Source organism: Nomia melanderi, chromosome 9 (assembly GCF_051020985.1).
Source record: "Nomia melanderi isolate GNS246 chromosome 9, iyNomMela1, whole genome shotgun sequence".
NCBI lineage: Eukaryota > Metazoa > Arthropoda > Insecta > Hymenoptera > Halictidae > Nomia > Nomia melanderi.
Genome location: NC_135007.1, coordinates 17,032,146 through 17,057,640, shown reverse-complemented (window position 1 = coordinate 17,057,640; position 25,495 = coordinate 17,032,146). Strand labels below are relative to the sequence as shown.

Sequence of the window (25,495 nt, the reverse complement as noted above, 5' to 3'; positions counted from 1 at the left end):
CTTCTCCATTTTTACATAGAAACATTGTAAGCAACGCGAACGTTTCGGTTTTCCATTTCTAAGCAGGCGATAAAAATAATCAGAAGGCAAATAGATAGATAAATTTCAAACGGTTTGAGAATTGAATGTAAGATTTTTCTTTGATGAAGGATTTAATGAAAGCATTGTTCCTCTTGAATTATTATTAATTCGATTGAAATATGGATAGAGACGCTGAGATGGAGAGCTGTTCGAGTTTCTGCAGACATCGGAGAAATCCGAGTTGATTGTTCGGTAGTTGCAGCGATACGTCGACGGTCTCGAAGCTGTCGGGTGTTTCATCTTCGCTGCGCCTCTCCGACCGCGCATTTGCATCGGCCGGACGCCGCACGCGGCGCCGGTCGTGTCGCAAACTTCTGTCAATTGTGACGCTCCGCCTGCGCAATAATCTTTCTCACGGGGCCGGCGCTTTTTCATGCGTTCCAGCTAGCTATCCGCTCGCGGAGATTAACGACGTGCCTCGTACACTTTCACCTTAACGAGTCCTTTCGCTAATAAATTTCTCTTTTGTAGCAATTGTTAGGGGACCCATTGAAACGAGAATTCTCCGATGAGGATCCACGGCTCGCCGGTTATCGGGACGTGTCTGTGCTCGATGGACTGATCTACTTCGAGCGAATCGACGCTAGAACCATCGAGTCAGCAGGGTTAACCCTTTGCACTCGAAAGTCAATGAAAACATTTAACATTTTCTGACGAGATATGGATGATATCGTTTGAAACTAATTTAACGATAATTCAAAGATAAATCAAGCAACGCAGGTGTTTCATTTAACTACTTCACGTAGCAATGCAGAATTTAATCTAAAATATGAAATATTCAACTTTATAGTTTTATATCGAATCGTGTAGTGATTCAGAGTCACTGCCCTTTGCTTAACCTTCCATGTACGACGATGTACATTTTAACTCACCCCGGAAAGTCGAAGCTACTGATAACCGTAATTAAATATTCGATCTCAAGCTTCCCATCCAGTGGACGATGACCTAACGGTGAACGCGCGAGTAATTGAAAACGACAATTTCTACGAGTCGAAACTCATTAGTGAGTTGTCAAGGCTGTTGTGATAGGCGTGGCGAATTCTGCTCGGCTTGTCCTGTTTCCTTTAAATTCACGCGGCTCGGAGTAGTCGAGGCGACGTTAATGAATGCCCCGCGAAACTCGGCCGTTTATTAAGACACCGATTGACTCGTAATTCCGTTCGCGCGTCGGTGATTATTTCTAACCGTCTAATCAGCGTATCTTCCAGAACAGCTCTTTCCACCTCCGTACACGCCTCGCGAGCCCCGGAGCGTTCGGAGCGAAGCGCGCCGGTTTGATCTAAATTGCGAGTAACCTTCGCTGCCGGAACGAATGGTTTCGTTCGCCGCTAATTAACGAAGCACGGGCGGCGGCAGCCGAGTTCCGGGCAGAAGCCATCGACGGGCTTCGCGGCTCGTCACGCGCCCGCGAAATCCGCCTTCTCCCGCAGGAAGCCCCGACGGGCGAGCGCGAAAGCCAGAGGGAAGCCGGCGGCGACGAGAGTCCACCCTTTCGCGTCCGCGGGGGGCTAGCGCAGGTGGGGTGAGTAACCCCGCGCGCGGAGAGGGTTGGACGGAAGCGGCGTCTCGCTCGCGGTAACGCGACACGACACGACACCTTTCGATCCACGTGGAGGTTCGAGGAAACGAGCGGCCCCCGACTCGTTTTACACGTGGCGGGACGCGGGCGAGCGTGAAACGAAAAAAAGAGATCGAGGCGGACGGGGAAGAAGAAGAAGAGCAGAGGGTCGATGACGATACGCGGCTCGTTACACTTCGATCCACGTGGATCGATGCTAGACACGGTCTGCCCGTCTGGCCGGTTGGATGGCCGGAAGTGGTCACCCACCGTAGAATCTGAATTCGATTACGGGACCGCATAAATCTCGCTCGAGGGCGGGATAATGGCGGGACGAGGCCTGGCGAGCTTTTATTAGGATAGAGTTCGACGCTGCTGTTCTCGACGCTTGCATCGACGCGCTGTGGGTCGATGGGGTCTATTTCTATCAATGCTTTACCCTTTGACTTCGATGCTTCTTGGTTTGGTACTAACTTGCGCTGGAGATTTCGAGATTTGGCCAAGTCTCGTGTGAGGCAATAACGAATTTTGTTTAGCAATCGGAGCTACTGTACGTTACTGTGGCACGATTCTTTCTGTCGTCGATAGTTATGTGTAATCTAACGTAATTGCACGGTGGAGCATTCTATCAGAAATCTCAGTGACGTTACCTTTATGATCAGACCGAGTTATACCTTGTCAGAGGTTTAGCTTTGGTGGTAGTAGGTTGACCCTTTGCACTCGAGAGGTGACTCACTCACCACTTGATTTTATGAAGTTATAAAATTTATATTCAATATTATATGTATAAGGCATCAATCTGAGAAATATAGAAATAAAGTAGCTTCGTCCCTCGATGGTGTGATTTCTCATCATCGAATGTTCAAATACTTCTACTGAAAAACTGCCGAGTGCAAAGAGTTAATAGCTCCGTACAAAATGACACGTTTCAAAACAATCTAGCACACATCATGCAAGGCTATCGATGCAAGATGACACTGACGATCTCAGAGCAGAAACATCTCGCGTCTACTCAGGGCAAGAAATCAATCCGAGCTCTCCGCAGTAGAAGAAGCTCAATGCCAGAGCTATACTTCACGGTGTTCGAAGTCGAGATTGAAATTCCCATCGGAAGTTTAGAAACCGCGTCGCAGAACGGTTTCTCCGCGAAGCGTTCAGCCGAATACCGAGAAAGCGAGGACGACAAAAGAACTTTCAGACGAAAGCAACGGACCAACGAGAAACGCGAGGCGTGACAGCCGGCCAAGTGGACCACGGTGACTCGTCTTTCCACGTCGGACCCGCCGGTTCGCACCTGCGCGAGACAATGGAGCGTGACGTGTCGCCGAACGTCCGACGATCGGCCGCGCACGGATTTGTTCTATGGTTGATCGATGCTTATCCGGGGACGATCGTTTCGCGCTCGTTTCTGTTCCCCGGCCATCAATACTCCCGTTAGGACGAGCTACCTCGCACAGAGCTGCCTTTGTCCGAGTGATACACAGCCGCGACCGGGCAGCGTCTTGAACGTCTCTCGATCGTGCCTCGGAACCTGTTCCGCGGCGGGCGACAGCACTTGATGAAGCGCAGATCTCGCCTCGAACGCTGCCCGCGTGGGAGGAGGCTCCCGGGAAAGCTTCGTCTTTGAAGCTCCCCGATCATCGAGCCGACGCTTCGCGGAACCGTCCGAGACACGTTGGAACTCTGAGTCACCCTCGGACCGGCTCTTTCGATCGAACAGAATCGATTGCTTTTTCATCTTTTCGCTGTGATTGTTCGCGGCTTTGAAAGGTGTAATGAAAGTATCATGCGAGGCAGGAAAATCTTCACCGTTCGTCCATACAGTCGTTCCTTTGTACAGGAAGAATTACTCGGTACTTCGCGCTACGATCCTTATGGTACACTATCATCGACTTAGTCACGTTATTGAACGTTTTCATTCGACACCGGTTACCTCGCGTGTTGCCATTGTTTCGAAGACAGATGGAAGCGTCGGTCATTAGTGGCTGACACGGTGCTCAGCGCGTTAATACAAATAGTAATCGATGTTTAACGAAGACTTCGCCCCTCGGCTGCATCCTCGTCGGAGATTTCTGTCGCATCATGGGAGAGTAGGCTTCGGTACCCCTGCGAACGACACGCGGACTGGCGTCCGCGCCATGGAGGGTGCATTACCCTCCTTAGGCATGGGCCACTCGAGGCTATGGCAGCGTAGAGGCATCGAGCATAATTGAAGCGTAAGAGCGGCACTCGACGAGTGTTTTCGTTGCGATCGTCGAGGATTCGTTGAAGAAGCAACGAATTGGCTTTGTCGAGGACGATTACACCGGGCAGCTGTTTATGAATCGACGACTGAAAGCGAAGCTAGGATAAATGGTTGAGATAAGAACGAAGAAAACTAGCGAAACCATTCGCGATCTGAGAAGCTAAGGATCTAATAGTCTCCTATCCGAGGATCTCCGAGGATCTGGGACATCTGCCAGCTAGAAACCGCTGGGCCAGCTCGATCACTGCCAGCCTCGTTCGATCAGCGTGTCGTCAAGCGATGCGCCGAGCTCTAAGCGCGGAAACCAGATTGCACAAGATACGCGAAGAAATCGATCGGTGGAGATAAAAGAAATGAAACGCGATTTTTAATCTATGGTTTGTTCCTCCACGGTGTTGATTGTTCTAATTAGGAGTAATATATACAGCGAGCGAAGCGCTTGCTACCCTTCTTGGCTACGAATTCGCTAGACAACAGCGGTGACTCAGAGGTCGCGGGAGCGAACAATTGGCAATTCTGCTCGAACCGGATTCGCCGAGAGGGCGGTCCCAATTTTCCCGTAATTATCAATCGGCGATTAACCTTCTTAACAAGGATAATGAGACGCGACGCTGAAACGACGCGTGGGTGAGCTCCTTTCCAGGGCCGATATCTCAGACCGAGCCTCCTACTCGGCTTCGCGCCGACAAATGACGCCATAATTGCTCGCGTTAAATCCGAGAGCAAGACAAAAATGCTTTCAATCAATTTTACGACGCCTGACGAGAGACTATTCGGGACGGAAGAAACGGAGGAACGATCGACGAGTCCCCCTTTACAACCCGGCCAATTGCCCTCGACAAGTTTATTGCGCGTCATCTGATTATCCACCCTGTCCCCGTGTAATTCCAACGGGAAAAATGAATTTAACCGACGACTCGGACGGTTACGGGAGATGCAGCGCGAGGTGTGAGGCGTGGTTCGCTCGACGTGCGGTTTTTATCGATTCGAGATGATGAACCGGTCAAATGGAGATCTACGAACAATGTTGGAACTACCAGGCGAATCAAAATGACCAGTTCTTCCTCTGAGTCACCAAATGATTTGACACAGCAAAACTGTGAACTTCGATATTTAATATTAAACTTTGTATAGTGCATCAATGTACGAAATATTGAAAGAAAATAGTTCTCTTCCTCGATGCATGTGAGATTTCTTAATTCAACCTGAGAAAATGTCTGTATCTCATTAGAAGTAAAAATACAGACACTTCTTCAAGAAACGATTACAGAAGCTGACGTAGTAATATCTAAACTGAAAGATAAGCCTATTGAGATCTTAATAAATTCACGGCTGCAGCTTTTATAAAGAAATCTTAAGGAACTGGCAACACTTTCATCCAGCGACTTCCGTGACGTGTACGAACGCAGCACAAATCGCTGTCGAGCTCAATTCAGTCGCGACAGTGATAGATTACAGTGAAATGGAAATATAAATTCTAGAATTCGCTGTCGAAGGAAATGCCACGAATCACTGGAGTTCCGCACCTTCGAGCTAAATACTCGTTTAGAGGATAAACTGCCGTTGCGACTATCGGGGAGCATCGTCGAGCGCATCGTCACTCCCCGGGCACTATGCACTCGCGATATTACCGTCGAATGAACGCGAGCTTTCAGACGAGTTAACACTGGAACTACCAGACGGGATAAAATGGCGATTCTTGCGTCGCCATTCTTAACCCTTGGAGCAACGTGGAATGGCACTTTTACTTGCTGTCAGTAAAATCAGTTTATTATTCTTATCGCTGTTATGCTTCTAGTATCTACATTAACGCGTTAATTACTGTGCTAGGCTACCTCTGCGAATTTGTTTCCGCTTGTTATCTGTTACGGTAGCTTTCAGCGACAAGTAAACTTGAAATACTCCGGTCCATTAAGAGTCAAGATGATAAAAATGCAAATGCGGCAGTAGAAAGTTCTTAGATTCTCAAGAAATCTGTTTTTCTTTGAAATTAAATAAAGGAAATAATTCTTTGAAATGTACAAAACCTTCAACATATGAAGCTAAATTATATATCAGTTGTTTAATTAATAGAAAAAAAACTACGTGCGGATCTCTTGTTCAACTAATTAGATCATCTGTCCACCTTAGTCTTTCAAATTTGAACATTTCATCTCGCTAAAATGCAGACATCCGTGCGCAAAGGGTTAAATGATAAACGATCCTTATCAATGATCAAAATCTCAATGATCCTCGCCTTTATTCCTCCGTTTGTCCGCGATTCCGCCTAACCGGGAGAGCAAGTTCTGTGATCGTCGCGCGGAGAAACGTCCGCTCGCGATAAGACGCCGCGAAAAATCATGACGACGGCAATTAACCGCGAAACGGCCCCGGAGGTGACATCCGTCTAATTGCGGCGAGGCCCGGGTACACGTCCATTAACCCGGGGCCGTTGACCACCGTTCTAACGAGGCTCAATTGCGCGAGTCTTTTCGGGACACCGGGAACGCCGGCGCTTTCCACCGCTCCTTCTGCGGGGAAAGGAACTCCGCTCGGTCTGCGCGTGATTTAGGACTCTGGCGGGATCGTTTATCTAACGCTGATGTTCTGGAATCCTCGGATTACTTGAATCGCTCGAAAGCTGATGAGGTTAAGCAGAAAAGGCAAATTGAGGAAATTGAAGTCGGCTTGTGGAACGATTGTACAACGTATAGAAGGTGGAAGAGCTTTCCGAGTAAGAAACGACGAAGCGAATTCTTTAGTAACCGAGGAGAATATCGTTTATCTCATGGAAATTTAAGAAAATCAGAGAATATGGGCGATGGGTTTATCGATGAGTCTCAGGGAAGAGTAGAGTGTTAATTTTCATTGGAAACGAATCGAATTCAGATCGGTTGAAATTCGAAGGAATTAAACTCTGAGAAATTTGAATTTGCATTAGTTCGAAGGAGTAACGCATCAGAATGCTGTAGGACACTTCGTTAACCCTTCGCACTCGGAAATTTTTCATTAGAAATATTTAACAGTTTTTGACGAAGAGGAGACGATATTCTCTGAACGTAACTCGAAGGGAAAACGCAAGTATATTAAGGAGCAAAGCTATTTTATTCGAATATTTCACGTATGGAGGCGTCATCATATTTCATAGTTTTCACGTGTCAAACCAAGCGGCGACCGAGAGTCACCTCCCGAGTGCAAAGGGTTAAAAAGTGTAACCCGAGTGACGACTATTTTCGCAGCGATGCTAGGGGTGTCCTCGAAACCACGGCGCCGTATGTAAGCGTAAAGGAAAATGTTTTTCGAGAGAGTTCTCCTTGGCCGGGTCATTATCCCGCGGCGCGAAGAAGAGGAGGAAAAATGCCGAAGGGGAGTAGAAAGAAAACGATTGAGTAATTAGACGGCCAATCTGTTCCGAGGCACGTAAGACCCCGGCCGAGCAACGTCACGCTTTCTAAACCTAACTGTTCCCCGCCACGGGCCTCTATTTCGGTGCGACCGGGGACTTTTTCGGGCTCTGTTGGTCCTCTCTTTAAATTTAACCCCCTCGCGGCCGGTTCACTATAATTAAGCGCGACGGTTCGGAAAGAAAGGGGAGGCCCTTTTCCGCGGCGTGCGTGACCGTTATCGGCGGCCTCGCGGCGCACACACGAGTTTCGGCGGATCAGTTAACGTCTTAGTGGGTCAACGATACTGTTCAAAGTTCATTCTATTAACGAGATCCCATTGGACACAGCCTGGAAGATAAGCGGTTTAAGCGACGGAAAGAAACTTCGAAACTTGACAGTTCTGTATCGCGCTCCAGATCTCCGTCGAACGGACCAGTCGTTTTTTAGATTTTACACGTAACTCTGGATTAAACGTTATACACTTTAGCGGCGGCGAGCGGTTTCTTGCTCGCGTCTATTTTCGATACAGTTATTAACGCCTGGAATTATCGGACGGCCGAGAGGATGCCGGTCACAATTGAATCTTGAACGAACGCGCGTTCCGATTTCTATAAGAAACTACGAATAAATCAGTGTAACCGCGCGATAGTTTCAGCCTTAATCCGTCGGGATGGGATTAAATGCGCCCGTTCGCTGTTCGCTTTTCGAAACAAAAACTCCTCGTCGGAGGGAAATGGTAAACCGGTTATCGGGACGCGGCCTAACAGGCCGATTTCCGGCCACTAAACGTCTGCCCGCGATATTCGAACGGAAGATTTAAACCCCTTCCCGCGGGTTTCGGGATGGAAACGGAACGAGGACGCGAGCGGAAATGGTGAACGGAGTAACCGGTGCGATCGAGAGAGATCCCGGCCGGGGAGCACCCTAGAATTTTCAGATCATCACCTGATCATCGGGCGAGTGATTATCGAGGACGTGTATCCGTGATAATCGTTCGGTTTTATGCTCGTCAACGGGCTCTCGCGCGGCGCAATTAGATCCCCGGAAAGGATGCGGAGCTTCCCGGGAAGCGAGCCCGGTCATTTTTATCACCGGCGGAACCACTTAAGCAATTCCGCAGATAAAACCGCGAGTACCGGTGTGTAACAGTTGTTTGTATCGAGATAACCGCTCCTATCGTCCACTGCGATTCCCGGTTGATAACCGGCGTTCGCAGGAAATCATCCACGGCACCGCGAGGGCTCTACGGTTCCGAGACGCGGCTAATTAAACCGCCATCTGGATGTCCTTAATGAACTTCGGAATTGCTCTTCGAACCAACTGGAAATCGAACCGCGACACTGAGTCACCGGGGACAACGGTCGAGAGGTTTCCGATAAATTTTAACTCGTGTGTTCCGCGGATGAGAATGGAGATTGCCGAGCATTAGTCATAAGATTTCGATGACGGTGTCGCGATTGGGAGATCTCGAGCGAATTCCGTGTGATTTTCGGTTGATACGCTCGACAGAGCAAATATGATGCAAGAAACTTCGAGTGAGTCACTGAACACTGATAAAAGGGGTTTCGTGTAGCGTCGATAAAGGAGACCGATCGATGATGTTCGAAAGATTCCGACCGATTCGGTCCTGTCGCTGGAATCGAGGGGACTCGAGGGGTTCCCTTTAGTCCTCGCACGGTTCCCGCAGGAAAAGGGAAGAGCTCGCGAGGAAGGTGTCCGACAATGAACTTGAAGCTCACGGAATTCTTTGGGCGGCTGCGAAGCGGCGCTGCAGTTTCCGAAGCGGCGACGGGATTCAAGGACTGACCCCGCGAGATGCAAATCGATCGGAGCGGCTGAGAAGGGATTCTGCCGCATCCTGTCGCCCTTCGAGCTTCCGCACCCAAGTCCCGCAACCCAGCACACTTCCGAGTCGGGACCACCCGATAAGCTAGCCTAATTTCCGGAGTCCCCCCGAAACTGATACACCCGGTTCGATTCACCGATCACAAAATCGTCCGAAGTCTAGCATCTTCCCCAAAGGAACAACACCGTCTCCCGAAGAAGACAACTTTCGAGATCCTCCCTCGTAAACCGAAGATTCGAGCGACGCAGAATTCTCGATCGTGAGAAACCGAGGAGACCAGAGGCGACCGTCAACGAGAAAAATGGCGAGGACCACCAGCCCAACGGCCGCAGTGCGGCGCGGGAGCACGCAGAACCCGGGAGTTACCTTTTCTTCCCGTATCCGACATTGTCGAGCTCGACGTGCCTGTAGGTCGCGTAGGTGGCCATTCCCTCGATTCTCTCCCTCGCAGGTTCACAGAGTAGTACACCCTTCCTCTTCTCTCCCGCGGCGTCTCCGCCCGACGAAAACACAGAAAACGGCGAACAAAAATGATCAGCCCCGACTGGCGGCGCGGTCCTCGGTCGGAGTCTGGTCCTCCGGCGAAGCTTCCTCTTGCTGGTTCCCGCGAACGAAACCGCGAACCGCCTAATATCTCAGCTCCAGAAACGTCGGTGCTACGAGATCGACGAGGTGTCGCGATACTTCCTACGCCGGCGACGAGCGTTGCTAGATAGAGAGACTCGCCGCGTTCAGCCGAGAAACTCCAGCCAAATGAGGATCCAGCCAGTATATAATGCCTCCTCCACCGGTGCTTCCCTCCTACCTCTCTCTCTCTGGTCCGTGCTTCCTGCCGCTCTCCTTCTCGCTGCCACTCTCTCTTTCTCTCTCTCTCTCTCTCTCGCTCCCACTCTGGCGGCCTATCCTGCGCGCTCTTCGGCTACCGATCTCCCGTCTCCCTCCACCTTTCGACCGGTCCCCCTCTTCCAGCGACTCCGGTGCAAGCTCTCTTTCGGTCTGACTCCCAGCGCGGCTCTCCGTCTCTCTCCGATCGATCCCGCCCGCTGTTCGCCTCTCTGTCCCGCCGACGGTGATCTTCCTGCAAGCTCTCCCCTCTCTGCACCCCCGCGGTATTGTCTCTCGCGTTGCTAGCTTCCTCTCTGTTCGGCCCGTCGTTCTCCGGCCGCGTCTTTCCTCGTCGGCCCCCGTTTCCCTCCGTCTAGCCCGCCCTCCCGCGGCCGTCCGTCCTCCTCCCACTCGTCCAGGAGAGCTCCACCATCCCGGCAGCGCTGCATGCGCTTCCACCCCCGACCGAAGGCCGACGACGCCGACGCGGACTCCGACGCCGGCGTCGTGTATTCACCTCAATCAATACACGCTCGGCGGACCAGACCCAGCTAGACTGGAGGGGAAGGCGGGAGGGACGTGCCGACGCGTAGGCCATCGTCGACGCTCGCTGCATGTGCAGGCCGATGCACGTGCAACCGTGTCGCAAATAATGAGCGTTGTTGTCTGCGAGACGCCGTCGCCGCGAGCGAGCGATCGTTAGGGGATGATCGGCTACGGAGCTGCGCGGAAACCTGGCGGGATTCGAACGGCTCCGAGATTCTCCCGATTCGTGCATGTCGACGCGAATTGTCTCGGCGAGGGGTGGGAACCTGCACCTTCGTCCCTTTCTCGGATTACTGTGCGAGATTATTCTATTTAGGGTAGGTTTCCCTGAGAATGGAGCGGCAACCAGGGATGTGGAGCATCGTAGGAGGCAATCTTTTAGGGAGAACGTAAAGCCAACGCGGAATATTCGTCGCGTCAACTTTCTTTCGCGAGACGTCGCGTAGATTCAGAAAAAACACGCGGCGACTGCAAGGGTTGAGGCCGGCGACGAATATTCAGTGCTCCCCTCGTCCGTCGTGCACGGGATGCGCAGCAGGGCGGATCACGCGATCGACGCAAAATTTCATGGGTTTCCCCGGGTTCGTTTCGAGAGGGACGCCGGGAACATGAAGGGTTGCGTCTGTCCTCGACCCCCGTCGCCGCCCCGGGGACCCGCTCGCCGGTGGGGGTGTTTTTCGACCAGGCGTAACACTCTTTGAGTAATTGACTGATTAAATTGTCGTGTCCCCCCGCTGCCCTTTTGGGACGGTCGATAAGAGGCATCGGGTTACTGGAAATCGAGCTTAAGGGGACGAGGTAACCTCGTCGACGCCTGGCTGGGGTGTTTGGACACGGGGATGAAACCGGTCGATGCTTATTTTATGACGAGTCGTCGGGCCTCGGGTCGTCACATCGTTCAGAGACGTTTCTGGTCGTTATCGTTCTGAAGCGCGTTTCTTCGCTGTGAGCTTCGATGCAGGAGTAGAGGTCATTTTCCTGGAGGTTTGAAATGTACGAAACCTCAGCAGATGAAGCTAAATTATGTATCGATTACCGATCTCTTGATGTTTAAGTAATTCAATCATTCATCGACTTAGTACGTAGAACTGTCGACATTCGTCAGCGAAGACTTGGAATTTGCTTGAAAAATAGGCAGAGCATTAGATGAGTACCCTCCACTTCGAAACCTGCAAGTTCCACGAACTAAACGGACGAACATTAATTCCTCTGGGAACAATAGACCGAGCTACAATAAATGTCCGTGAACCTAGTGCTAAGGATCATCGATGCGTCGTTCATCTTCTGTATCCGACACACCGACGGAACACCGCGTAGAAGGTTTCTATTAGCCTTCCGCGCTACTTTCACCGTGGATCGTTTTCAATATTCCCGTGGAAACACTGTAGCCTGGGGTGGGCAACCCCTCGTAGTTCCCGCAGCCACGAAACTTTCGCTTTGCGGAGCTTTTACAGGGCTGGATCGGTAGATATGAATTTAACGGCGAAACCGAAAGATGCTGAAGATATATCGCAAGCTAGGGGAGGCAACCCCTGAGTCAGCCTCTTTTGTCCGGTATCTAGGACGAGTGCAGGAGGGGGTGGCGCAACGCCGGCCGTACTTTCGAGTCCCTTTCGTAGCGTTTATTCTCGTGTGTGCCCGCCTAATGTATTCAACGTTACAGAAACAGTCTACCGCAGTACGGCTGCCACGTCATCTCTGCCAGATTAAAATGAAATATTCAACGATCTTCGTTGTTGTTCTTTCCCTCTCTGTCTCTTTCTTTTCTTCGCGAACGTTGCGAACGTTTCGCGAGCGTCGGATCGACGTCTCACCTAAATCGTTAGCACAGAAACCTATTGTTGCCGGGGGGAACCGGGGTTCGTCGAACTCTGGGTTAATTAAGGATCGAATTAATCCGGAGTAAGGACTCGTAACATGGAATTGTTGTAAACGAGTGATTTCTTCGGGTCTCGCGTAGTCAAAAGGCGCGGCAATTATATTTCATTCGCTCGAACCGTTTAACGACTCGCTCCAAAAAGTGGGTATCACAGCGATCCCGATTCGCCGCTAATTATCAGATGATTTACGGACGATCGTTCGGTGCGATTGTGGCAACGCCATTATTTATGGACAATTATATACGTCGGGATCTTTATTTCGTTAAGGAGCGGCAAAAATGCGGGCTCGCTGCGCGCGCGCGCGCGCTCGGTCGTTTGCGTGGCCAACCTTGTTTCCGCTGGACGACGCACGATATAATCGGGGAGGCCCGGCTCTCTCGTTAACTCTGCGCGGGAGAATCTTCGCGGGATCCGCCATATTGGTCTCCTACTGGATATCGGGGCGATCGGTGCTATTAATCAAACTTCCCGGTAGTTAATTCATTAACTAGACGACACTTATCATGCGTGGCATTTCAACATTTCGCTAGACTCCCAAACGAAGCTCGTTATTCCTGCGCAAATCAATTAAATCCTTAATTCTTACACATCTCACGTTTCTCCCCTAGGACCTCCGATTCCTCCGGGATTATCCTCTTACATTGGAAAAACGTTCCACGCTCGTTAAGATGTTTTCATTCCAAAATTCCTAATTCCACGCATCGTCTTGTTGCATTACACACAGATTTCTCAAATGTCTCAAATGTCAAAATCATTAACTTCATCGCGAGTCTCACTCGTCATTGTACGGCAAGGGGTTAATAAACGAAGTGTCCTACAGCATTCTGATATATTACTTCTTCGAACTAGTACAAATTCAAATTTCGATTGATTCGAATTCGATTCGTTTTCAATGAAAATTAACACTACTCTTCCCCTGAGACTCATCGATAATTCCATCGCCCGTATTCTCCGATTGTCGCAAATTTTCATGAGAGCTACCGTCCGTATCCACCTAAAACAGGTAGAAGCAAAATTGCTCGTCCACGACTGGCGAACGAAGGCGAGCGAGCAAAGACCACGGAGTCGCCGCAACGGTGATTCCTGAATCCCCTCGCGAGCGATTCCATTGACGTGTTCACAGTGGTCGTTTAATGGGTGCAACTCGCTGGGCGGAGCGTTTTCTCGGTGAAACGGTACCGAAACGCGGTTACACACTCGGTTTCCGTTTTGAGCGGACGCGCGTAGCGGTGTACACAGAGGGCGAGCAGCGCGGGGAGCGGGGCGTGCGCCAGAAACGGAGTAAGACGGAGCGCGCGAGACGGACAGAGCCGGCGCACTGGGGAACTAAAATACGGCGAGCTAACATTAGACGGGCCTGGCATCCGCGATATTTTATTTTTACGATTATGCCGCGGGGGTAACACGCCGCTGCAACCCCTGCCGGCCTGCCAGCGAGAGAGCTCGCGGCCGAGGACTCGATGCCGGACGAATTATCGCCGGCGATAAATTGCCCTAATCCAACGTCGGAGATCCGGAAGTTACGATTGCGGTTCGTTATACAAGCACACGGCCGCTCGTTTCTGCCATTCGGACGGGGGACTTTATGGGAACTTACTTTTTATAGGGCGAACTCGGCCACTTTTCTTCTCGGAGGATACGGAGACCTTCACTCTAACGGGGATATTAGTTTCTTACGAAGGATTAACCGGGAAATTGGGAATCGTGGAGTAACTTGTAACGCAATCGATTCCGTGGAGGTATGATAGGAGGTATGATAGAATGATGATACGAAGGGAATAGATTGTAATTTCATCTCTGGTGATCGTTGGCTGTAACTTAGTTTCAGAGTAATGGACTGCAAGAAGTGGATAGAATGTAACGGTGGTAATAATATTAATGTTATATGTATAGTGGAAACAGATTGTTAGGCAACGGGTTACGAGAGTTTAATCTAATTTCACTTGTAGAGCACGATCCCCGAGACGCGAAGCAACATGTTCTCCGAACGTTTTTCGTGAAATTAATCGAGCGGATTAGATCCGATAGAAATATCCATCAAACTTCTTCGAGACGAGTCCAGCGATGGCATAAACTGTTGTAAGAATGATTTTGAAGCCAGCCTTCGTGACGCATCGCTGAACCAGGAAATCGAATCCATCTCGAGCTATGAAGGCCGATATTGTGTCAATGTCGAGGCTGATTCCGCCGGGCGATTAGCGATCGATCTATTTCGCTGGGACTGCTGTGTCTGACCGACGCAGACACTCTTAGATCGACAAATGAAATCGAGTAGTACTTTTCTGCTTGATATCTCTTCGATCTTCGCGTAGAAAAGAGAATGTAGAGAAGATCGTTTTGCGAAATCGAAACCGAAGCGACATAAAAGGATTAAATAGAGCAGAAATGTGCTTCGATCCGTTGTTTCGCAATTAGTACCTTAAAAACATTGAATATTCGAAGTGATCTTGAAAACGGTTTCACTTGAGTTGTGATCAATGTCTGAAGAAACCGAGAATAGTCTATTACCATATTCATAGATAATTAGAATAATTAGAATTCTCGATAATTCTATAAAAGAATTTCGATAAATCGGGAAAAAGCATCATTAATGTCTTATCAACACTTCTGCTTTGTATTCTACACACTCGCATTCGTTGCAACTGCATCAGATCCACAGTTTAACGATAATTGCAACAAGATCATTATTGAACAAGTCGATTGATACGCGCCGCCCGTCACGGCAATAACTCCTCGTCACAGACTTTTCCGCGAGAGTTGCAAGTGATTCGAGACGGATCGAGCGGTCTCGTCGTACGATGATTTATACCACTTTCGATGGTTCCCGTGGAAAAATGGCCGACCGGTCCGGCACCCGCTCTCAGCGAAACCATTAATCTCTGCCCGAGCATCGATCCCGTTCCGTTCTTTGATAAAACCACCGGCGGAGCCCCGCGCTGCCCAGTTCCTCATGAATTTTCATCGCCGCCATCCTGAAGTTCGCGTGAACGCGACACGCGCTGCTCCAGAAACCCCTGCATTTGGAAGGTTTCCAGTGAAAGTTCCCAAATTCCCAGCAACGCGAATACTGCTGGGAATGGCTAATTTGCGAAGTGAAGCTAGTTGTTCGTTTGAGCGCAGTTGATGATTTCAACTTGGACGCTCGCAATTTTAATGCTTGGAACTTGGAGGCTTTTAATTTTGGAGCTTGGATCTTCGAGGCTTTTAATTTGGAAGCTTGGATCTTCGAGGCTTTTAATTTAGAAGCTTGGATCTTCGAGGCTTTTAATTTTGGAGCTTGGATCTTCGAGGCTTTTAATTTTCAAGCTTGGATCTTCGAGGCTTTTAATTTTGGAGCTTGGATCTTCGAGGCTTTTAATTTTCAAGCTTGGATCTTCGAGGCTTTTAATTTTGGAGCTTGGATCTTCGAGGCTTTTAATTTTCAAGCTTGGATCTTCGAGGCTTTTAATTTCGAAGCTTGGATCTGCACGCTTTCAAAGTTGAAGCTTAGATCTTTAAAGTTTCCAGCTTCCAAGCGCCGTCTTTCCTCCATCTCAGTGCCGCGGTAGCCATTCAACTAATCTTCCATTCACTTAACCGAACGGAGCATTATTCGCTCGCCAAACAATCCGGCGTGTAAACGAACGAAACGGGCCACGGAAGTGGAAATCGACACACATTCGTCAAGTTTGCAACCGTGAAGCACGGTACGCTTTCTACTCGGACACCGCGGGAGCCGATGATCATTGCCAGACGATTAGGGACATTTCTGCGTTCGCACAATGCCGCTCGTTCACGGCGAACCTGGCTCGGTGAAAATGTCCCGTTCTCGTGACCGACGGATGCTTGCTCCTATGAGTAATAACATTCGGTCGAACTTCCAGCCGAAGAAATCGTCGGCCTAGAAATCTTAGAGCCCCTCTACGCGCCGAGGAATCACCGAGTTTCCGGATTAGATTGTTTTCGCCGGACTGATGCTTGATTTATCGTTGATTCGTATCACATGGGATTTCGTTGGGGCTTAGCCGGTTGCGCGCGGAGAGGATTTATCGGCGACTTTGTCCGCGGTTATGGCGATTAATGGGTGCCACAGGGGACTGAGATATTGTGCGCTCGACGGATCAGCCATTCTTGTTTCGAGATGCTGGAACGTTCCCAGAACGTTCAATGTCAATTTCAGCGCTTAGCTTCTTCGTGCCTGCTGCTTTGAAACTTGCAGTCTCTTGATGCTTCAATCCTCGACGATCGCGATTTCCATGCTTCGACTCGTTTCTGTGTTCGTTCGATGATAGAACTATCGTGAATCGCTTCGAGAGCATTTCTCGCGAGTGGACGCTGCATTAAGTGCGGCAACGCGTTGGGTGCTCTCAACATAATCACTCTCGACGCGATGTCCGAGTCCTCTCGGAACCAACTCGTGGTAATTGGATCAGCCGAGCTACAAAGTTGAAAGCGTCGAAGATCGAAGCGTCGAAGATCGAAGCTTCGAAATTCGAAGCGTTGAAGATTTAAACTTCGAAATTCGAAGCGTTGAAGATCTAAGCTTCAGCGTTGAAAGCGTCGAAGATCGAAGCTTCGAAATTCAAAGCGTCGAAGATCGAAGATCGAAGCTTCAAAATTCAAAGCGTTGAAGATCTAAGCTTCAGCGTTAAAAGCGTCGAAGATCTAAGTTTCAAAGTTTAAAGTGTCGAAGATCTAAGATTCGAAACTCAAAGTGTCGAAGATCTAAGATTCGAAACTCAAAGTGTCGAAGATCTAAGATTCGAAACTCAAAGTGTCGAAGATCTAAGCTCCAGCGTTAAAAGCGTCGAAGATCTAAGATTCGAAACTCAAAGTGTCGAAGATCTAAACTTCCAAATTCAAAGCGTCGAGGACGTAAACTTTAAGTTGAAAGCGTCGAAGGTCCAAGCTTCGTAGTCAGAAGCCTAAAGATCCACGGCGCGAAGGCTAGTGAAAGATCGAAGCATTAAAACTGCAGTGTTCCGAGTGAAAGTCGTCAAGCTTCGAAGTTGAAAGCGCGACGGATCGAAGCATGAAAAAGCCAAAGCCAAAAGATCAAAGCGTTTAGCATTAGGCCAGGTTAGATCCACTACCGAGCCGCGCTTGGCTCAAAGGTCAACGATATTATAGGAAGCGTGGCTCGGCTGCTCGCGGGACAGGACAAATGGCTATCCAACGTCTGAGACACCCACGACGGCATGAATAAATTCGCCGATTGTCTGGAAACACCCGTGGCGCGTGGCGGACGTGTTTGTCGAGCGTTTACAAGCACCCACGGCTCGCCGGGGAGATTAATGCCCGGCTGGCTGGGAAGATGAGGTTATCGATGCTCGCCGGGATCAGCTTCGCGCGTCAAGAACACGTCCGACGATTCATAGCGCCCTGGGAGAAAGCTGGGCTATTCCTCACTTACCGATGGTTTTGCCGGTGAATTCGAATCTACCGGATACGTGCGAAACTATGTCGACGACCGAGCGCGATGGAGTTTGGATTTCGTTTTCTTTCACCTCCTGATTCATCTCGTTAGTTTTTAGACCTGCTCTTACTTTAACGAACATTATTTATTACACGTCAATTACTCCGGCTGCTCTATATAATTAATTAACTGCTTCTACAAATTTGTATCTACAATAAGATACAGTCTAATAACAAGCTTATCAAGGCTTCAATCCTTTCATTTCTCAGATAGGGTACACCTAATAAGACATTTCTCTAAACTTAACAATTGTAATAGATTATCTTCAGTTTCTTCAGGCAATCAGTACAGTACTCAAATGAAACTATTTTCAAAATCATTTCGAATATTCAATGCTTCGATATCAATAATGGCTAAAGAAAATCGGAACCACTTTTGACTGGTAGTTCTAGTGTTAACACTAGGTTTACGGAACGCATCAATTTCACGCAGATTGAATTTTATAAACATTATTTGGCAAATGTTTTAATCGGTTTTCGTTGATCCAATTACACGAATATGAATCCTGATTGTATATTTCTACATCTACAATTTCCAAAATCTAAATTTAATAAACCTAGTGTTAACGTTCCTCGAATGATCGCTCTCATTGCCCAGAAAGTTCCCCAACTGGACCGTGCAGAAGTCGACCGTCTCTTTTACTAAAAGCAGCATTCGCCGGCCAGGCCTAAGGTTCGCATCGAGTTCGATCTTGGGCTAGGTCTTGCCTACGCGAGCAACTTGGCCGGCGTCCAACGCGCCGCGGGATTCAGGGTAATGGCCAGAAGACCTGCGCTTCCGAGATTCGACTCTGATCGGAATTCTGATCGCGGCGAAGGCTAATGCGTCACACGCGGCGGTAGAATACTACAGAACAGGGGGACACTGCGGATGTTGTCGCGCAAATATTGATCCTGCCGCTTTTGTTTTACGAGCAGACGGACAAATTGGGTCTTGCCCGCCCCTCGGACGACCGGGTTCCGAGAACGCGATTAGAAGTGACCTCTGTGACACCGGCGAACCGTGACTAATCAAAGTCTTACGATCGGAAGAGCATTAAAGCGCAGGGAACAGAAATTTCAGGGAAATCGCTCAATCCTCCCTGACGAGATGCGTTGAAAATTATTCGACTGTTCGAAGCCTTCGTTAGAAACGTTTAACATCTTTCGACGAAGAGGATATTCTTTGAAACTAAAGGAAATCACAAGTAGGAGGAGCAAAGCTATTTTATTCCAATTTCACGTATCAAGGAATACGAAGTTCAGATTTGATCGTTTGATTTTATAGTCAGATCAAATGGTGACAGACGCAGCTAAATTATCAACCGCTTACATAATAGAAACAACAGACTCTACGTGCTAGTCTCTTACTGTCTGAGTAATTAAATCATCTGTTAGCGATTTGGTCTTCGAAACATGAACATTTCATCTCGCCAAAATGCCGACATTCGTCCGCAAAGGGTTAGAGTACAGCAGACGCTGTAGTCAAGCACCATGACCTTGATTTTCGAGATTCCAGCGTGAAATTCGCAGTCCCTTTCTACGTCCAATTTCCAATCGAGGACGCGCCAATGAGGTGGATATCGGCTGTCGACGACGAACAAACAGTGGCAGCCGACTGGTTCGAAGAAGCATGGAAGAAGACGTCGGGCCACTGATAACGACCGCCGAAAAGGACGCCGCGTTCCATCGGCAGAAAAGTGAAACTCTCCCGGGACGTCATCCCGGACAGGACGCTTCGCCACCGGAGGAGTGTCGCGCGTTGTGTAATTGCTTTTTGCCGGCGGCGTGCAAATGAAAATTTATAGCGACGCGGCAGCGGCAAAGCGATCTCTCATCGCGGACCCGAGGCGGACCGTGCACTTTCTACCGTTCTAACTTTTCCTGAAATCCATGTTTGTCACGCGTGAAAGTGTACGATCGTTTGCGTCCACGGCACCGGCGGCCGTTCCGCGCATCGATCCGCCCGTTTCCGATGCAAAAACACGTCTGTTATGGTTGTAGGTTTGACGCCGAAGGAAATTGGCTGCTAGATCCCAGCCAGAGATGAATCGATAGCCTCGCGCTCGCCTCTGGCCGCTGGCGGCCGTTCGTTGATCGATTCTTGTACCGCGTGTTTCGACACGTGTCGAATCCGTTCGGCTTCGAAGACGCTTTCGGTATTCGCGCGAATGCGCTCTCCGCGAATTTCTGACGGTGTGTTCTTCGGGGATTACGCGGCTTAGCTTTTGGAGGCTGAGTGCTTGAAGGTTTACGCAGTTTTGAGGGGCTTCCGCTGCCTAGACCCAATTAATTATCCTTAGCATTCTTGCTGCTAGATGTCTTGAAGGTCGAGAATGAACGCCGTTCGGGTAAGTGAATTATGGGAGACGAGGATTCAAGCTTTCGAGGTCCAAGCGTTGAAGTTGCAAGCGTTAGAAATCAAAATGTTCAAGTTGCATGCGTTAGAGATGAAAGCGTTGAAGTTGCAAGCGTTCAAGTTGCAAACGTTAGAAATCACAACGTTGAAGTTGCAATCGTCAGAAATCAAAACGTTGAAGTTGCAATCGTTAGAAATCAAAACGTTGAAGTTGCAAGCATCAGAAATCAAAACGTTGAAGTTGCAAGCATCAGAAATCAAAACGTTCAAGTTGCAAGCGTAAAAAGTCAAAGCGTTGATGTTGCAAGCGTCAGAGGTTAAAGCGTTGATGTTGCAGGAAGCGTGAAAGATCAAAGCGTTGATGTTGCAAGAAGCATTACAGATCAAAGCGTTCAAGGTGTAAGCATTAGAGATCCAAGCGTAGAAATTACAGGCGTTAGCGATCCAAACGTTGAAATTACAAGCATCGCGGATCAAAGCGTTCAAGTTGCAAGCATCGATTTTCCCAGCATCGATACTCCAAGGCGCGCGTTTAGCACGACAAAACTCGCGGCTTCTCCCAGCCGGAGGACGGAAAATTCTTAATTAAATAGCGGCGCGGCCGGCCGCGTGTCGGACAACACCGCGCCACGCGTAAGTAGCGCGCGCTTTCGTGGGAAATACTGTTACAATGTGCCTAATGGACTCTACGCGGCGGTCCGCGCGGAGATTCACCGTGACGACCGCGACGGAGCGTCGTCTCGTTCAACGGCCGCGCTGAATCGCGCGTTAACGCGGCTTGAAAAGAGCCTGGAACCGGGACGCGCGGCCTCCGCGGGCAGATTCACCGCCGAGGAAATAATGATACAGCGGCGGCCAGTAATTCAGAGCGAGAGACGCGTCTGGAGATCGCGGCGGGACACCCTGCAGCGGCGAAATTCAATGCCACGTTAACTGCTACTCTGTTCGTCGGCCGCTGACACTCTTCTAACCGCCGCGACACCGTCGCCGGTGACGGTCACACGCCGCGGATTCGGATTATTAGCGAGCCAATTATCGATCACGCGATACCATTCGCTGGAACAGGCCTAACGCGGCGCGCGGACAGAGGATTCTTCGAGTGATCGAGTTTCTGGAGATCTTTGTAGTCTATCAATCGAGTGTTTAGATAGATAACACTGATTTCAGCTACCTAGAGATAATTGCTTGGGATTCTAGTATTTAAAGAGTTACATAAGTTCTCAAGGAACTCGAGAAACACTAGCCTCGGTGAGATTCTAAGTCGACTTAGAGTTTCCGATCGATTAGAACCTTAGAGGATCGTAACCCTAATTCCTCGGTATTCAATCAGGCTGTTTAATATTTAGGCGAGCACGGAAAGTTTGTCCCATATTCACGACCATTGTGCTCCCGCGGAACAACCGGTTAACGGTCCCATGATTTCGAGAACGAACACCGGCCGAGGTGCTTCCGGTCCTCGCGGTGCCCACATCCGCTGTCGCCCCGCTCCTCTCGGCAGGTCACTTTTCCCCGTTCGCCGGAGATTCATCGTTTCCCTGGGTCGGCAGCACTTTCATCTACAATCCGTGGCTCTTCTAACATAGTTCATTTTCTTCTTAGACAATTCCAATGGAATATCCGACTTAATCCTTTACGGATGAGAATTCATTTTTATGCAAACGATTTTCAAAAGTTGAGTGCATCAAAGTCTTAAGTACCAGAAAAAAACCTTTTGCTCTCGAGAGGTGACTCACTCTGTACGCAACGAAATTATACAACCTCACATACAACATTCAACCGTGTGCAACGCATCGATACGTGAGATATCGAAACAAAGTTTCTTATTAACATGTGATTTTCTCTCATTGCTCAGTGTCAGGAATGTCGTCTAATATATCATCGGAAAACGTCGATTGCATCCAGGGAAAAACTTTCGACTGGAGGCAGTTGAAAAAAAGGAGAAAAAAGGTCCCCGACCCGTGCGCCCCGGACGGTTGTGTAACGCGCGATGCAAAAGACTCGCGTGCATAATGCGGGTGAACGGTCCGCGAGCCGGCGAAGCTGGTGTATCGCGGCGCGGTACATCGGCTCGCGAGAAACTCGTTCGGAAAAGTACTTCGCCGGGACACGGTCGATCGGTTTTCTCGGAAAAACTTCACGGCCGTCGAGCGAGCGGGGCGCGCAGGGTTCACCGTTCGAGATACAATATTTGCTCCGGATTTATACATCTCCTCTCTTATCGGGGAGAAGATAAAGGCCAGATATGCCGCCGTTAAAGCTCTCGCGCGCGGCGTTGTTCTTTTAACGAAAGCGGACAAGCTCGAGCAAATGAACAACGGCCGACCGCGCCTCACCTTTCACGCATGCACGCGTTACCTGTTGCTCGAACTTTTATCGCGCTCCGCGTTCTCCTTTTGGACGTATCCTTCTATTTTCCCGGCCATCGTTTCAATTCGGAGTTCACGGATCTATCGCGCGGGTCAAAGTGAAACCAACGCGGTCGAGGAGATTGATATTTCGATTCGAAATTTTACTCTTTGCACTCGGGCTTCTCAATGGAAATGTTCCACATTTGACGAGATATAGGTCATGTTTGAAACTGATTTAACGATAATTCATAGATGAATCAAACAGAGGTGTTTTAATTTGAAATATTAAATATTCAACTTTAGTTCTGTTGCATCGAATCACGTGGTGACTGGTCACCTCTCGAGTGCAAAGGGTTAAGAGCTTTTGATTATGTATAATCATTTCAGAAGCTAACACATCAATTTCCTCAATCTCTGTTTCCCGGATTTAAGCATTCTAAGCAACTCGGTTACTGGAGAACGGTATTTTCTAAGATTTCCTCGAACATTAGGTGAATGGATATTCTGGAATATCGGACGGAACTGTGAATGATAGTTTATCAGCGAGTGCTAAATAAATAGATAAGCTATTTACCCGCAGCACGGGAAGGATTAATAGAAAGCCGAGTCGATCGTAAGCTAACGCTCAGCGTCAGCCAATAATTGTTTCTCGCTGCCGAGGAAGTCGAATAAATTATTCGCCGCGTGTATCGATCATCGTTAATATTCGACGGTAGATATGCGCCCAACCCTGATGCCATCGGGCGAAACATCGAAACACACACCGCGGAATTCATTAGGATTCGTGCGATGCACCGGCTCGTGCTTCGATAACGCTGCACGCGCGAACATTCGAGAAACGGTACTCTCGCGCGCGGACCCGTAGGAAGTTAGAAGCGGTGCGTGCCGAATATCGGTTCCCTCCTTCCTGCTGGAAAGTCGATATCAAAGGCATCGATCGCGCTCGATATTGAACACGTTCGTCGACGTGTAATCGGCAGAAAGTACGAATCGCTCGTAACAATCGCTCTTTAACTCTTCGGCAGAACTTTGCGCCAGCACGCATTCTTAACACTTAGCCAACCGACTGTTTTTTTCTTTTGTCGTTTAGTAAGTCTTGAAGTGGGATTATTTGCAATACATAAAATATGGTTCTTGTTTTTACAAAACAATTTTTAACCGAATTATTTGAATGAGTTCAATTGATAGAGGAGGTTGCAGTTATAGTCCTTTTCAGCGGTCGCCTAAGTGTTAAGAAGCATATTGGAACCATGACAACAGTGAATTGAATTTAATTGAACCAATCTACAATAATCATATTTATATAATATGCGACTAACGGAAGATGCAACTGTTGCATTAGAATTCATTGCGAGCTTCGCAATTATTGCTGATGAAAACGGAATTTTTCAAGCGCCAACAGTATTCGAGATAACGAGACTCGGATGACTGTTGACTTCTCATCAAAACCTTAGGAATATTCTCATAGCTACTTATCTTCCACCTTGATCCATCAAAATTCCTGAATCCCCGAGCGAAATGAATTTTCAGATCCACAGAGAAGAGTCGCCGGAATTCAAGTAGCGCGACAATCGAGACGCGAGTCGTCGCGAGCGGAAAGTTTGGATCAAAGAGGAGCAAACAATAGCTGGTCCGGCGCGAGAGGCTTCCGCAATCTCCGGAATGCATAATTCACGAATCAAGCGGAGACGGAGGAAAGTCCCGTGGTAATTACCGGCGGGAATTCCTGTAAAACCGAGGGAGTGGCGATAAAGAAAGAAAGAAAGAAAGAAAGAAAGAAAGCGGCGGGTCGCGTCGACGGAAAACTCGAAAGCCGAGCAAACATTCGCGCGAGTATCGTCGCGATATCTCGGATATCCATGAGGCAAGTAGTTCAATGATTCGCCCGTCTCCGTCCCTCCCGTGTGACCTGCGCTCGTGATCGGTGTATAATACACTTTCTATATATCGAAACGGCGGCACCGTTAAATAAACGAAACGGAATAATTGCATCGTCCGCCGGGGCCCCTATATTGTATCGAACGGCCAATTACGGGGCCGATTCACGGGAGCAGAAACCAAATAGAAATTCAATTCCTCCGCTAATAGTTTCATTAACTTAAATACAACTCCGGGGACGGAGCCTGTACGCGACTTTCTATTTAGTTTTACACCCTGATTATTATAGAAAAAAACAAATGCTCACTCGAACGGACGAACGAACGAAGGAACGAACGAACGGTGCTCGTAATATATCGGAGTCACGGCTAATATCGAGCGGGACTCTCGATCGAGTGTATCGCGGGTTCGACGATTCTTTTTCTTCGTTTCGTTCCTTCCCACCTCTCCGCGCCGCTGTCCCGCGAAACGCGATTTTTCCGCTATCAATATTCTATGTTCGGAGCGAACGTTGACGCGTGCTGAAAGCTGAATTCCTTTCTCCTCTAATGAATCGGTAAATCGCGGTGAATCGGGTTGTCGCGGAGGAAATTCGAAGAGGGGTTGAACCCCTTGCGGTAGGAGACTCTTTAATGATGGAAAGGAAACTATACACTCTCTTGCTGTTCGAGTAATTAAATCATTCGTTTGCAACGTAATATTCCAAATGTGAATATTTCATCTCTTCGAAGCGACAGTCGTCGTTAAGGGGTTAACCCTTTAACGGTTCGATGAAACGAAGTCCCGCTAGAGTGGATATATTTCCCAGTCGCGAGTCTAAGTGATAAGTTGGAGAAGGTATCGCGTGTGTTGCATGGTAATTATACAGCGATTCGTCTAAACAAGCTTCGTTACTAAGTTCTCAGTTCGTAAGTCGAAATTAGCAAGTTCCCGGCAACACGGACGAACCTTTCCTCGCGAAGCGGAAATCACGGAAGCGCGTTCACCGAGATCCCGAGTGACTTATATTTCAGTTTGCGCGTTGGTAAATCAATCGGTGTATCTCTGAAATAAAAACAGCCACGTCCATCTAATAATCGTAAAAGAAGCAATCGGATATAACTCATTTTGATTCATCCGGTAGTTCCAGTA

General features: G+C 48.8%; 1 protein-coding gene across 8 annotated transcripts in view; it reads right to left on the bottom strand.

The window, feature by feature from the left end:
* Positions 1–25,495, bottom strand: part of Jupiter (microtubule-associated protein Jupiter) — an 81,772-nt gene that overhangs the window by 24,729 nt on the left and 31,548 nt on the right. The window contains exon 1 of one of the 8 annotated variants that reach the window (XM_076371087.1): positions 9,462–9,916. The exons of 2 other annotated variants lie outside the window; for them this stretch is intronic. In XM_076371087.1, coding sequence (XP_076227202.1) covers positions 9,462–9,523 — 62 coding nt within the window. In that variant the 5' untranslated portion in view covers positions 9,524–9,916. Of the gene's footprint in view, positions 1–9,461; positions 9,917–25,495 lie in introns of those variants that run through there. 5 more of the 8 variants (XM_031989530.2, XM_076371091.1, XM_076371092.1 and 2 more) reach the window with 5 other exon arrangements.